Genomic DNA, 16,203 nt, shown 5'->3' on the forward strand with positions numbered 1-16,203 from the left:
CGTCGCCCTGCTGTAGGAAAAATTGTAATACTGTGGCCTGGGCGTTATACACGCCCAGGGAGTTCCTGAGTGCCGATAGACGTCCGTCTATCGGCATTTATAACAAATATCACCATCTTGAGGAAAAGCTTCTAATGTCGATTTAAAACTGCATACATACGAATTAACCTGATGAAACATGTTCTAAAATTGTGAAATGAGTTCAGTTTTAAATTCGAGAAATATTGATAATTCTTGTATTCGACTATTCGTTGTAGTCGATTACAAAATATATTTAAAGAAACTTAGGTTGGCCTTCAGGCAAAAGGGATCCTATCAAATGGTAAACTTGACCTGGTATCTTAAAAGTAAGCATGAAAGGACCTTCTGATAATTGTTGAGCACCAAAGGATCATTTGAAACGCACTACTATAAGAGCGAATATTGTCTAAGAACTGTTTAGATTGCACGTCATGTTCCTCTAAAAGTAGTGATTTCAAAGGTTCCGGTGTATCTTCAAACGAAAGCCGACTCCTTACTCCACTTTAAAGCATTACAAAAATAACATACTACGTTAATATCGCCTATACAGAAGATGATCTGTAATCAATTGTGAGGTTATAAGAAAACCCACTTTTATATTTGTCGGACCCCACCACCGAATTCGTAGATTGATCTTCTATGTTTACCTCTAAGTCATTAAGACTATGCGAAATCTGTCTGCAGTAAGAGGGGCCTCTCGCTATTCGTCCGTTTCCAGAGACCGAATAGTTTCAATTCTTAATCTTTCATTAAACAAACTTTATAATCGTTTTTGTCTCAATTAATTGTAATATTCGCGTCCCTACTCTAGTCATTGCTTATGCTCATGTTCATCTTCAAGAGATCGAATAATATTATGGTGCACCCTATCATTTGTCAAACGGTCTTCATATTGAGTAAAAGTTTCAGATTCTCGAGATAAAATGTGACGGCCGTGATCAGCTGTGAGACGTTATACCCTCTCAGTGAAGGTTTCGGTCTCACGGGATAGTACATGCCGTTCGCGGTCAGCTGTGAGCCGCAATTCTCGTTGTGAAGCGGTTTCAGGTTCTCGGCATAACACGTGTTGTTTTCGGCCTAGAGTATACCTCTAACGATTCTTGAGAACTCTTATTTCTCATTTTCTTAGCTTTGCTCGAATTTCGAGATAAAGATTTTTTAGGTGGCACTGATGCATGAAAATAAAAATTGAGTTAAAACGGACTGAGAGTGTTATAGACAAATATAATCAGAAAGCTTCGAACTCCTAAGCTATCGGAAGTTACACGTGTTATTGTGAGTCAACCATAAAAGATAGACATTTATGATGTCGGGAGATATTTTTTATATAATAAGGAGAACATTTCTTTCATACATGATTTCTGTGTAGCTTTAACCATTAAGGTTGCACACGCGACGAAAGCTTAAAAATGGAGTTACTGCTCTGCTCAGGAATATGAAAAATAATTGTACCAAGTTTCGTTTAAATCCGTCGAGTAGTTTTTGTTTCTATACCGGTTATACGGACAAAAATTTTACCTACTGTTTGCTTCTTTGGCATCAGTGTCGATCCCTAATCACCCCGTGATAGTTATTTAGGAAATATATTTCATGTACAGATTTAATATACCTAAGTATACATAATATATTTAGATTCCAATTTCCATGTAACGTTAAATTCGACTATACAATAACTAACAGACAACGCAGGTTACTCTCGTTTCCGTAAGTTGAGGCGGCTACATATTCGGTCCTCATAACATCACTTTTAGTGAACGAAACGACAGCGCGGTTTAATTCGATGCCAACACCATCAGAAAAAAGGAAATATTTTTAATTGTGAAAAAACATTATGATTTACACTATTTTAATATAAAATATATGGCTGTGAGTGTGTAAAAATAAATCCAGCTAGTTTCACATCACACTTATGTTTATAATTAGCTATACGACATGAAAATATACATATTAATTACCAAGCAATAATCATACAGGTAAATACTGAACAAAAGTATTAACAGTCAAAGTTTATTTTTACTAACATTTAACAACACCCATGTAAATGATGAAGAAATGATAATTATCAACGAACTAACCTTTTCTATAATACTTAACACAGCACATTTTTTAAATTATCTTACTCAACTCTGCTCAAAAATTTGAGGGTTTTGTTGGAACTGTAATGTGTCAAAACTATGATATATCTAAACTACGATACAACTTGCATGCGGAAATGCTCATTACAATCAGTGAATTTAAAGAATAACTAACAACAACTATTCAATTTTATTGAGCTGATGAATATCTTTTGCCTGGAAGAGATCACCGCCGCCTAATAAATATACTGTGTTTTCTTATAAAATCGTAACATAATTTCTTTTATCTACTAAATTTTAATAAATAAGTTCTTTTTGTTATTTTTATCTAAAAATGATCTTGAGCTTATATTAGGCAAAAGTATACATTAACTTTTTATAATTTCAGGACCGCACCTTAAATGGGGTGCTCGGAAAATATGCCTCCGGATTATTAATAGAGAAATGATACCTACACAACAAAGTTATGTTGGTTCCATTTTATTTATAAAATATAATGAAAATGGGCAAATATAAAACATATTATGTAAAATGATTAAAAATAAATAAATGAAGCAACTACGATTCAAAGAAAACATCTTTTTCAGTGTGAAAATGCTCTAAGCAATCCTGGATGATGAGTAGGTATAATATCATGTACTCTCATCCCAGTACGGTCGGTACCTCGATAGCCATAACGATAAATATTATAATCAGATAACAGCAAAGTCAGAATAAAAATCATAACTTGTACATTTGTGAGTGCAAAATTTATGTTTCATTTGGCAATAACATTTTTTTCGGTACTAAAACGTAGTAGTTTGATATGTGGTTGGCTGCCCCTCCTCTCCTTCCTGAAAAATATCCTCCAAAATTACCCGAGATACTTCCAATGATTGAACCATACGTTGGACATTAACTTCAGTCAAAAATTGACGAAGAGGATGATTACTAATTTCCACTTAATCCTTGCTGCCACTATCTTCATCATCAAATCATCAATTTTCAAGTGGTGTTGTAAAATTGTCAGCAGAAATAGTCTTCCAAAGGCGATATAATTTTATGAACATTGAATCTGTAAATAAAAAATCAAACGTTAATAATTGTAAATCAATAAAAAAAGCTACTTACAAATAAAATTTTATCAACAAACTACTGTTCCCAACGCACCTCAAAATCTTGTAAAAGTCAAAAAGAATTCATCATTTTATTATTTCATTCTAAAAGTGTAATATAAAACCATTATAAAACCAATAAAAAACATGAATTGCTATCATTATAAAAATAAATACCTATAAAAGTAACAACTTACCTTTTGTGGGAACGCATGGTGAAAATTCACAAAACACGAAGATTGAATTTGATATTTTTGGTTTTATGACATTTATTTTAATTTTATTTATTTATTTATTCAAATGCTTTATAAATATAAATTTATAAATAATAAATTTATAAAGAATAGAAACATTCGATCACGAAATTATGTGGGTTCGAGTCCCGCCTCGTGATCGAATTTTTTCTATTCTTTATAAATTTATAAAACACGAAGATTAAAAATGTAACCAATGAACACAATCAATATTAGATTAATTGTAATGGTATCTAGTTTGACTTAAAATAATAAACATCTACCCTCACTTTTAAAAATGTAGTATATTCACACGAAATATAAGCGCACCTTATAGGGAAGGGAAGATATGGGTTAAAGAGTTAAATAAATAACATGATTATATTTAAATTATTAATTTTCAACAGTTGTTCAGTAGTGATAACATGTAAATTGATTTGATTTTTACGAAATCTCATAGATGGCGCTGTTTCAAATTTGTCTTTATACTACTAAATTCATTAAACTGTTTCTCTGCCCAAATTACGTAAATGACATAGTTTTTATTTTGTAAAGCTAGATAATAGCATGGCTTACTCGAAACCAACATTTAAACATGAGTCTTTAGATTGTACGCTGTCGTAGTACACGGAATATGTAAGAAAAATAAAGGTTCACAGCTCCTCCCCCGAAGGTGATATCATGATAATATGTTTAAACTATCCTCACCCGACCTCTTAGGAATATTCATGCAAAATTTGAAGTAAATCTATGCAGTACTTTCTGAGATTAGCTCGGAAATACATACAGACAAACAGACAAACAGACAAACCGACAAACAGACAAAAATTCTAAAAACTATATTTTTGGCTTCTATATCGATTATAGATCATGGATCAAGTATTCTTTTAAAAAAATATTCAATGTACAGTTTTGACTTTCCTACGATTTTATTATATGTATAGATAACAACCAGCTCTTGGCCATTATAAATGCCGTCTAAAGACTCTAAACAGACTTTTAAGCTCTCCTAATAAAATTAATTGTAGAGACAGAATTGGGATTTTTTTATAATACTACTACTTAAAGATGACTGACAATTTATAGAGTTAGTTATTATAGATACCGTAACCTTGTTTATTACAAAGTTCAATACATATAATTTACACTCTATCAATAATATCAATTTATGTTAGTCATCCGTGAATTATATAGCATACAATATACATTTTAGCGATTCCTTTTTAAGTGAAACCTTAAGGCGCGTTGAGACTTGAGAGTAAAATTTCAAGGCGACAAGTTTCATTTCTGACACGTGTGCTCGGCACACACGCTCTTTTTTGTATATTTTATTTCAAAATATGTATGTAAAAAAACAAAAAAGCGACATCTCCAATTTTCTTATTTAATTCCACATTTAATTCGCCCAATTGAACAATAAGTTTCGTCTATTGACCATAGATGTCACTAAAACCAATATCTTTTGAACGCGAGCTTTCTCTTAATTTCAAATTGTATATATAGATGGCGTTGAACTAAACCTATCCATGTTTCTTTTTTTAATCTGGTTATTGCGTGTTAGGTTATCAAACAATGATAACGCTGTCTGCGGTATTATAATATCAGTTTCAACGAATAAACATCAAGGAAATCACGCATATCATAACAGGTAAGAATAAACTACTATTTTTGCCTAATTTCTATATGAGTTAAATAAAAATACATTAGATAATCTAAAATATCTATCAATAAATATTTCGTAAAACAGCTGATAGCAAAGGGATCGAATTTGTTTATGTTGGTAGTTTCAAAGTTAAAATCTACCTAATATGTCTTTGTTTGATAGCATCGACAATTTTGATTTAACTTTATTACATTACTAGCGACCCGCACCGGCTTCGCACGGGTGCAATGTTGATACTAAATAGACTACAAAAAAACTGTGAACGTTGTATTATGTAAATAAAAACATAGCGGCCCGCTGCGGTTTCGCACGGGTATAAAATATATAGCCGGGCGGCCGGCCGGTACCGCCGCAAACGCTATGTCCCGCAATTTTTAAATCTGTAATATCTTCGAAAATATTCCCTTAAATCATACGGTGTAAGGGGCCATATAGATCTATATTAAATGAACAATGTATTCAAGGTATTCAATTGGTTAAGGATTCATGCTGTATTGGTTAAAATCGCTTCGAAAATTAGCCATTATTTGTCGTAAAAAGTATACAATGTAAATGACAAAAAAAAGTTATTGTGGGTTATCCATAAGAGATAAACATATACCATCACAGACTTTTCTGTAGACCTTTTCAATGTGTATAATACTTAGTACATTATTTTCATAAAACTCGCAGGGTTCAGCCTGCGTTTGCAATGTAACCGGAAAAAATTAGAAACCTCAAAAATAACAGTACTTCTCCACTATTTAATGGATGTTATTATACATATAAACCTTCCTCTTGAATCACTCGACTATCTATTAAATAAAAATCCGTTGTGTAGTTTCAAAGATTTAAGCGTACAAAGGGACATAGGGACAGAGAAAGCGACTTTTTTTATACTATGTAGTGATGTTACATTTCGAATTAAATAGAATGGCCATAAATTATTTCCTCTAATTTTTGTCATAGTCACATAAAAGGGAGACCATTTCTACTATTATTATTTGTTTTTTCTGTTTCCTACTCGACTTGACTGTGCTTTTAGGTGTTCTTCGACAGTTCATGTCATAAGCAAAAATCAAAAGCCAGTCGATTTACAGGGAAGCCAATCCAAGCCAAGAAATCAGAAGAAACAGTCAAGAAACACGGCCAAGTCGACTACGAAACAGAGAATAAAATAATATCATATCTACCACGGACCAATTACATAGACTAACAATAACAACAACTAAACTATAACAACCAAAACAAGTAAAAAACCTAACAACAAAATACAAAACGTGCTGTATCGGTTCCTGCACAATTTTTGTCTCACTCACATCATAAAATGTAAGGTGTCTTGCTCTTTTTTAGAGTATAAGTTGTATACGTAGTATATTATTAATAGTCTGTGGTATAAATATTCTTTGGTGTCTTGCTCACACGCACCACATTAGCTTGACATTAGCCTTAGAATGATTAGCGAGAGACTTTTGGAACAGCTGTTACCCGGAGACTCGCAACTGTATTTTTATATACCTTGTAGGATAACCGATAAAACGTAGATATTTTTAAGTATCTATATCTCCAGAACATGCCCCATAACTGTTTTTAAATATTCTATGAAGAAAAAACAGTTCAAATTTTCTTTTTACATTCGAATCTCACGTGATAATCTCCAACATCTGTTTTTATTGCTATATTTATCTTTTTTTTTTTCAAGCTACAATGTGTTCACGGTCACCAGATCCAGCAAAAATGCAACTTCGTGAGCAAATATCAAAGAGCATTGCACAGCTTTCGAAAGAGGAGAAGGATCGTCAGTCTAATATAGTTTACAATAAGGTATTGTAACTGTTCTATTTCATACCCGTTACTTCACAAGTAGATACCTAGTAAGGATCCTAATGAAAACGACTACTGGAGTAAGGCTGAAGTGTGTTTCACGTATTAATCAAAAGCTCATTCAACGGCACTTGTTCAAATTATAAAATTAAATATGAAACTGCAATAATAAAAATGCGATTATAACCTCGACCTAATTAACCTTATACTTTCTCAGATAGTCAACCACCCATACTACAAAGCCGCGAATCGAATAGCCATATTCATGAGCACGGACGAAGAAATTAACACGGCTCCAATTATAGCCCACATTCAGGCTAGAGGAGCCTCTGCGTTCGTGCCTCAGTACGCTGGTGGTGTGATGAAAATGCTAAAGGTAGAAAGTGGTGATCAGGATACCATGCCGCAAAATAAACATGGCATCCAACAGCACTCAAAGGATCAAAAGCGTGAGGACTCTTCGGATTCAGGTATAGCCAATTTTAATATGGCTTATTAGTATGTAGATGGTTATGAATGAATATTAATTCAATTTCAAACTCAAACATTTATTTATTGAATTATTTAAACGTCATAACATATTTTAACCACTTTTTAAATAATAAATATTTTTGGTTACTATTTCCAGATTTAGACATAATAATAGCGCCAGGTATTGCTTTCTCCCTGGATGGGGGCCGCGTTGGACATGGTGGGGGCTACTACGATAGATTCTTGGTGAAAATACGAGCTGAGCAACAAACACCACCGAAGGTATCAACCACCAATATTTTTATAAGTAGTTAATATTTTTTTATCTATTTTGGCACATGAATATTAACCTATTTGTTTCTGGTTTGAAATTAATGTTTTTTCTTTTCACAATAAAAACTAATTCACCCTTTTCCACTAGGTAATAGCAATCGCGTTCAACTGCCAAATAGTGGACACGGTGCCTATGAATGACCTGGACCAGAAGATCGATGGAGTTATTTACGCAGAATGATTTTTTTATATTAATAAGTATAAATACTTACAAAAATATTACTTTTACAATTAATGAAATAAGTATAATGAAATAAGTCTGATTGTTGTGTTCAAGAAAATATATTGTCAACAATATTTTACTAAGCAAAGTGCATTTAAGAAAACGAATTTTCAATTTTTAAGGATGAGTCTACAGCTGTTATAAGGTCTAGAGGTTGTTAGATATTTTTGTCGTAAATGTGAATATAAGTATAATGCAAAATAAAGGTTCATGGTCAGTATTAGTTGTATACGTAGTATATTATTATTAGTCTGTGGTATTAAATTGTTAAAATAAGCATACAATGCTGTTATGATGTTATTAAATGTTAGCAAATTGTATTTAAACGTATTGTAATGTTATTTTTTACCATTAATACTTTAATAAATGAAACTGGATGCTGTGATACATTTTATTTTTTTCTAAACCCTCATTTCATTACGTGACAAATGCTTAAATTAACAACTTTTTGAAGTCCCAGACAATTTCCAGCCGACTGCATGTCTCGAAGCTTGCGGAGTTAAATTAATATCTTCTGCTAGTTTTTGAAGTGTTTTTATCGTACAATCCTTTTTCCTGAAAATTACGAAAACAAATTCAAATTATATTTAAATATATTTTAAGTTACATGCATGCATACATTTTAGTGCTTCATTTTTTATTACGTACATATTATTATAACAAAACATATATCAATTTAAAACGACATCTTCAGCATTTTGTTATTAAAATATAATTCTTCCAAAGAGTAGTATTGTCTATTAGACCATAGATGTCGCTAAAACCAATGTCTTTTGAACACGAGTTTTGTTCTAAGTTCAAGTTAAAAATATAGATGGCGTTGAACTAAAACGTTTCCATGTTTCTTTAATAGTCTGCTAATTAATACGTGTTAGGTTATCAAACAATGATAACGCTGTGTGCGTTTTTACAATGTTTTTAAATCAGTTTCGACGAATAAACATCAAGGGAATCACGTATAATATAACCGGTAAGAATAAAATTACTATTCAATGGCCTTAAAATAAATTAAAACTTTGAAACAATACAAAATAGCTTAAATAACTTAAGTTTTTAAATATTAGTTGAATATTTAGTTTTTAAATACATATTACCTATTTAAAAAAGCTGATACCAGGATCTAAGTGGACCACTAATACCATATAATTATTTACTTTTATAAATTATATTTTAATATTTTTTATTGTCTTTTTAATAACAATGTCGATTTTATTTAAGTAGATACTTTCAATATTAAATTAATTTAATTTAATTTTATACTATTATATTCTGTTAAATTTCGAATAGAATGAAACCAAGAATTGAGAGGATAAATAAAATTAAGTTCGACTGAAGTAAATTTTCTCTGAAAATGCATAATTTTTCCCTTGAAAATTAGGGTGCATTTTCAATGTTGAGTTGAAACAAGATAAAGATTTTTACCACACTTTGACGTAATAAAATAACATGAGTTTTTTTATAAATCATTCAGGTAAATATTTTTATAAGGTAAAAGTGCGTTTCAAAAACCGGCCAAGTGCAACTTGGACTCGCGCACGAAAGCTTCCGTACTATGGAGACCCTTAATATTTTACTTTTTTTAATTTTTAGTATTTGTTGTTAACATACAAAAATACATCATTTGTGAATTTCAGCTTTCTAGTTATCACGGTTTACGAGATACAGCCTGGAGACAGACAGACAGACAGAGAGACAGACAACGAAGTCTCAGTAATAGGGTCCCGTTTTACCCTTTGGGTACGGAACCCTAAAAACTACATTAATAAGACAAATTTCGCTGACTTCGTAGAAAAAATAAAAGACGTTTGGCACTCGGGGACTGCCGCGGTAAAGCTATTGCATAGCATGCCTTCAAGCCACACCTCCGTGCCCGTCGGAGTGGGGAGCGTGAGGTTTTTTTCGTTACGGAATTTCTAGATTCGGTCCCCGCGCTCAAGGCCCGCGGGCCGCGATCTAGAAGCTATGCAATAGCTTAAAAAATTTAGTAAGTGATAAAAATACAATAAACAAACCAAATACATACTTGTTTATTTGAAATATTAACATCAATTTTGATGTTACGTCACACAGTTGAATACCAAAAGTTGTACATATATCTTTTATTTACCTGCAACTTTACAATCGATCGATCTAATTGATTTTTGTTATGTTCTCTTCCTTTTAGAATAATAATTGGTTTCATCATTCTATTGTGTTTTATTTTGTCGTCATACAACGAGGGTAAATTTTGTGTATTTTTTTTACGCTGCGCGCGAATTTAGTTTTCAACGTTACATTTAAATTGTAAACAATAGAAATAGAGATGACAACGTCGATTGTTTTGGAAATTTCCTCCTCTCTCTATATCCTAATTTGCTAATATATTTTGCTGTTTTTAAATATTTTCTAGTCAACATTTCGAACCTAATAAATTATAGGCAGTATTTACCATAGTATTTACTATTTTTTAAGAGCATTATCAGCTCTATTGTTTATTTTTTTAGGGTACGTTTTTTTTAAGTATTGTACCAACTATCATTAATTATCAATAAAATACCTACTCATCGGTACGATAAGCCCGCTTTAATAGTTTTTATATGAACTTTTGACATCAGATATGTAGACAAAACATAATAAGTATTGATGTTTACAAAAAATATACATGGCGTAATACCATTTCACGGAAGGTATTTCATTCATGGTTACATGACGAGCGTGAATACGAGCGTGTTTTTTACAAAGTGATTAGAATATTCTTAGTTGTTACTTTAAATGATGATATGCTAAAAAAATCTATATATGTACTAAATATAGAGCTGGATAGTTTGTGTTAATTTGTTTGTTTGAATTTCTCAGGAACTACTGGAACGATTTCAAAAATTCTCAATTACGCCATAATATAGTACTAGATGGTCCTTTTCGTGACATTAAATTGCTATTATTATGGGCTCTATAGTGTGATATACAATATGCCTTTTAGAAATAGAAATAGAAATAGAAATAGAAAGTGTTTTATTTGCCACCAATTACAAAAATATAAATCTTAATAATCTAACACAGAACAGAAAAAAAAAATATACATATATAGCAATGGTGGCAAAAAGGACTCCCCGTCAGCAAAGCAGCAAACATTAATTAAAATGTATTGCTGCACTGATTTTCAGAGGAGACCACGTGACTGTACAGATGCAATGATTCAGTACTAAATGATACAAATAATTATGACAGTGTGTTTATGTAGCATAGGTAGAGACAATATAATATAATATGTGCACCTTAATTGCACGCCTCATAAGCGAAGCGTTGAGGTGGGTACTACTGTCACTTCGCGCAAAACATCTGATTTTTCAAACTTAAAATGTCTTTATGTATCATACATTGCACTTGTAAGATAATACATAGACACACATATTAAGAAAAAACACTATTTTTAACGTTCATGATATTTTTGATGTCATTTTTGTTATTTAAACTAGTTAAAAAACAGTTTAAAAAAGTTCTGTCTTGGACGTCCGTGTGTCTGTATGTGCGGATCCTTTTTCTTGTTAACACGATAGCGACCAAAATACTTTACTAATCGAGTCTTTTTTTTTCTCTTACGCTTGAGTATGCTTAGGAATAGAACCCTTTCATTTTTCAGGGTCTGATTCGATGTGGTTTAATTGTTATTAAATAAACAAAAATAATAATTAATAAATATTTATTAAAAAAAAAAATTTTTCATATTATAATGCAGTGATAATCTCCAATACCTACTTTTATTGTTTCTTTTTAGCAACAATGGCTACACGAACACCAGATCCAGCAAAAGTGCAACTCCGTGAAGAAATAGCACAGAGAATTTCACAGCTTTCGAAAGAGGAGAAGGATCGTCAATCTAAAATAGTTTACAATAAGGTAACTGATCTATTTCATAAGCATTATTAATCAATAAAATATTTACTTTGGTTAAATAGTGCAGGAGAGCTTAACCACAGAATATGGCTTTTTATTTAGGTTTTCGGACGGCATCTGTCTTGTAGACAGATAGTTTTTTGAAATACATTTTTTTTTTTCAAAATAGTCTATCACCATATTTCCTCTTAAACCTATTGTGTTCCGTCGATCCGGTTTCAGTGGCCGAGTCACGGGTATTGTTACAATTCATCCGCAACCATTTATGGACCGATACTTATATACCTTCTCTTATAACAATATACTAATCAAATTAAATGACCTTTATTGTTCGTCATCTTAATCATTAATTTGTTATTGTTCTTGTTTATTATTGTTTATGAAGTGCATTATCTTCATGTTACAATTTCTCCTTGTCTATAAAACCAATTTTCGTGCAAGCCGTTCCGAACAGCTATTAATATCTAAGTTGAACATCGTTCAGATTTTAACCTACATCTTATAACTATCTCAGATCATCAACCACCCCTACTACAAAGCCGCGAATCGCATAGCAGTCTTCATGAGCACGGATGATGAAGTCAATACGGCTCCTATCATATCACACATCCAGGGTAGAGGAGCATCTGCCTTCGTGCCTCAGTACCTTCGTGGTGTGATGAGAATGCTGAAGGTGGAAAATGGTGATCAAGATGTCATGCCGCTCACGAGACACGGCATCAAACAGCACTCGAAGGACCAAATTCGGGAGGACGCTTTGGATTCAGGTAATGCCAATTTTCACACGGTTATTGTAAGATGTTTAATGACTGAATAGTAATATGATATGTATATGCCTATTATTGAAATCGATAAATGCATTTATTTTAATAGTGTAGTAAGTACCCAAAGTATTTAAAACTATGGGTAGCGTAGAGTTTGGTTTTTGTTGTCAAATTATGTTCATTTTTATGGCTAATTGATTAATTAATTATTCTTCAAACAAAATATAAAAATGTCATTCTTAAAATTGATAATACCCATGATTTCATTTACTATTACCAATGTATTACTGCAAGAACTTGCAGGACCTATTTATGTTGCCATTTACCATTTATTGTCTCGCACAATAACAATAATATTTTGATACCATTGTTTCCAGGATTAGACTTAATAATAGCACCAGGGGTAGCTTTCACCCTTGACGGTGGTCGCGTTGGACACGGTGCGGGCTATTACGATAAATACATAACGAAGATAAGAGCTATGCAACAAATACCACCAAAGGTTAGACAAATATTTGGATAATGCAATTATTTACATACAAGCTACTCCTACGTCTAGACTTTAATTTGTAAAAGTTGTTTTACTTCTCCAATCATCTCTGTTTCAAATCCAACAAATGAAAAATCGGTACCGCTGCTCTATGTAGAGTAAATAATATCTACTACTTTCTTTTAAGTTTACTAATATACATAATAGTAATGTTACCTAGTAAATAATCCATACCACCAGTTTAGATAGAAGTGGAGTTAAATTTATTATTTGCCCCTTGGTTGCCTAACTACGTCATAAACATTTTTTGGCACATGTACATGAAATATTCTTGTTCTATGTTTATTTGTGCATTGTTTCTTTTAAAATTATAACTTTATAACAGAAACTAATTCGCAATTTTCTTCTAGGTGATAGCAGTTGCATTCAACTGCCAAATCGTGGACAAGGTGCCTATGAATGACCTGGACCAGAAGATCGATGGCGTTATTTACGCAGAATGATGTCTTATATTAATAAGCATATTATCACTGAGAAAAATATATTTTTTATAAATACTTAAAATATTAGATACTTATGCATTTAATAGATTATAAGTCTGATATTGTGTTTTACTATTTAGGTACAAAGCAAAGAAAGCTTATAATACTGTTAACTTTCAATTATGTGTTTGTATGGTGCTCTTGTTGTGACTAATACTAGCTTTCCGCCCGCGGATTCGCCCGCTTTGTGTAAAACATAATAAATTATGTACTAAAATCGTCCTCTTGAATCACTCTATCTATTAAAAAAAACCGCATCAAAATCCGTCGCGTAGTTTTAAAGATTTAAGCATACATAGGGACATACTTTGTTTTATACTATGTAGTGATAATGTTATAAATTCCTGTTTTTCGTATTTCTTATACGTATAGGGACATAGGGACATAGGGACAGAGAAAGCGACTTTGTTTTATACTATGTAGTGATGATTCATTATAACGGCTCACGTGGACAAATTTAAAAGCCCAGCTGACTCAAAATTAAGAAATTATAACTGTCAGAATTATTCTTATAACATAAACTTTGTAAAAATTTATCAATACTGAATATATATAAATGGTTTATCTTGTATTTATTTAAGAAATTGTATCATTATTTCTGATTTATAAATAAAGAATCTCATATTTTGCAACTTCTTATTTTCTTATACCCTATCATAAAGGAATATCGCAAATACCCTCATCATAATAACCTAACAATATATGTGTAGACAGTATTTAATTTTACGTATAGATTATTACTTATATAATTTTTGATGAAAATTGGCAGGAAAATTGATGATAAAACCACTGACAAACAAACAAACATAAGCTACTTTTTTCGACAGTAATCTTAAGGGTTGAAATATTAGACGAAAATGTTTGCATGTGATTTGGACTGTGGATGAAACCGCGCGACTCAACTATAATGAATACTGTTCTTTGAAATAAAACACAAGACTGTTTTACAAAAGTTTATTAAAAAACACTCGGTACACTTTATCTTCGTAAAAAAAAAGAAAAATATAAAACTGGCAGTAATGAGAAGATACATGACACTTTAAAAATGCCCTAAAAATATTGATCAATAAGAAAAAATCACTGGAAAAAATGTTTTTTTTTTACTAAATCCAGCCATTAATGCTTAAATATACATACAAGTGTAATAAATGGGTAAGTATAATTATTTTTGAATACAATTTCAATGCAAAACATGGCAACAATATTGAGAAACACAAAAGAATTTAAAAAATCCAAAAAAAATTTCTCTCACGTGTTTCAAATAAACAACTTAACCTATTTATTTCTTGATAAACTACGCTTATGAATCTGTAATTTCACTTAATTTGATAAAGTTGTTAAAATATTTTACAATAAACATAAACAATAGCTATCCTCGCAATTATAAGTTACTTATCAAATGACAAAAAATATGGACATAAATATAAAGTTACATAAAATCAATTTTTACTTGTTTAGTATTATATTATCTGTAGTGTTTTATAGCGAATTATATTTTATATTTAAAAAATGTGAATATCAAATGAAACGCATTCATAATAATGTGATAATTATAAAAAATATTATCTAACTCCTTTAATACGTAAAGTTGGTTTTAAGTGAATATAAGAAGTGCATACATTGGTTTACATTATTCTGAAGCACACTCACACATTTTTAAGTGTGTTTAGGCACAACTAATCAAAATAAAATTAATCTTTAAATACTTAAAACTGACCTTACATAACCTAAATTCATAAATTGTCATTTATAACTTACTAGCGGTCCGCCCCGGCTTCGCCCGTGGTACATAATATTTACGTTTTCTCTACATAAGAACCATCCTCGTACTTCAAGGAATATAATAAAAAAAGAATTATCGAAATCGGTTCAGCCGTTCTCGAGTTATGCGCTTACCAACACATTTTGCGATTCATTTTTATATATAAGATTATTTATACAATATACATTCAAAAATATTTATTAAAACCAAACCAAAACAACGTAGAAGTATGTGAGAAATGAAAATATTATTGAACAAATTTAAAAATATTTTAATTCGATGAATTAAATTGCACATTAACATCAGAAATTTGTCAGCCAAAAAGGCTTGAAATTTCACAATTAATTCATTAAGTTACATACTTCACTGTTTTTCTTAGTGAGAGTGTTACAGTTATGTCGTTATTAGTCATACTTAAAATTAATTACGAAATCTTATAAATAATGCATGACAATAAGTATATATTATAACAAAAAATATCACGCGATTTATTTGAAAGTAAACTTTAAAAGCAATTAAACCTACTTAAAAGAATAACTTAAAAGTATTATAATTCGGATTATACGTTATTTAAACGTTCTAAAAATATTTTATCACAATTCAATTTAAAAAACACGGCTTTAGACAATACAATTTATATACTAAAGCCGGCTACTCACGAACCTGCCGCAGTGGTTATATTGGAACAATCTCGATTGCCGTTGGAGCAATTTTAGCTGTTCTCTAAATTGTCCATGCTTGCATACATCACAATTAAAGAGCCAATTAAGGGTGCAATTCCAATATTGCCCCTGCTGCAGGTATGTAAGTAGCCGGCTTTAATCGAAGGCTTAATATTAACAGAAACGAATGTCAT

The 16,203-nt window shown here is 31.2% G+C and overlaps 2 protein-coding genes across 2 annotated transcripts; both read left to right on the top strand.

The window, feature by feature from the left end:
- Window positions 1-4,972: 4,972 nt before the first annotated feature.
- On the top strand, window positions 4,973-7,935 carry LOC149901679 (5-formyltetrahydrofolate cyclo-ligase-like). Its single transcript, XM_090110995.1, has 5 exons — window positions 4,973-5,071; window positions 6,768-6,889; window positions 7,107-7,359; window positions 7,518-7,642; window positions 7,782-7,935. Exons 2-5 carry the CDS (start codon window positions 6,773-6,775, stop codon window positions 7,872-7,874), a joined length of 588 nt encoding a protein of 195 aa, XP_089967121.1. The 5' UTR covers window positions 4,973-5,071; window positions 6,768-6,772; the 3' UTR covers window positions 7,875-7,935.
- An 849-nt stretch (window positions 7,936-8,784) lies between these two features.
- Window positions 8,785-14,207, top strand: LOC149901680 (5-formyltetrahydrofolate cyclo-ligase-like). The gene is made up of 5 exons (XM_090110994.1): window positions 8,785-8,886; window positions 11,671-11,792; window positions 12,304-12,556; window positions 12,931-13,055; window positions 13,454-14,207. The coding sequence occupies exons 1-5, from the start codon at window positions 8,829-8,831 to the stop codon at window positions 13,544-13,546; spliced, it is 651 nt and encodes a 216-aa protein (XP_089967120.1). The 5' UTR covers window positions 8,785-8,828; the 3' UTR covers window positions 13,547-14,207.
- Window positions 14,208-16,203: the final 1,996 nt, after the last annotated feature.

Source organism: Colias eurytheme, chromosome 16 (genome assembly GCF_061535395.1).
Source record: "Colias eurytheme isolate Ceu_HAF_F1 chromosome 16, ilColEury1 Martin Lab GWU primary, whole genome shotgun sequence".
NCBI classification, from domain to species: domain Eukaryota; kingdom Metazoa; phylum Arthropoda; class Insecta; order Lepidoptera; family Pieridae; genus Colias; species Colias eurytheme.

Bases quoted from the DNA above. Each gene is read 5' to 3' on its own strand.
- LOC149901680 (XM_090110994.1), top strand. From the start codon at position 8,829: ATGTTTTTAAATCAGTTTCGACGAATAAACATCAAGGGAATCACGTAT. The intron at 8,887-11,670 runs GTAAGAATAAAA...GTTTCTTTTTAG, and splicing joins AATCACGTATAATATAACCG to CAACAATGGCTACACGAACA. The intron at 12,557-12,930 runs GTAATGCCAATT...CATTGTTTCCAG, and splicing joins GGAGGACGCTTTGGATTCAG to GATTAGACTTAATAATAGCA.
- LOC149901679 (XM_090110995.1), top strand. From the start codon at position 6,773: ATGTGTTCACGGTCACCAGATCCAGCAAAAATGCAACTTCGTGAGCAA. The intron at 7,360-7,517 runs GTATAGCCAATT...TACTATTTCCAG, and splicing joins TGAGGACTCTTCGGATTCAG to ATTTAGACATAATAATAGCG. The intron at 7,643-7,781 runs GTATCAACCACC...CTTTTCCACTAG, and splicing joins AGCAACAAACACCACCGAAG to GTAATAGCAATCGCGTTCAA.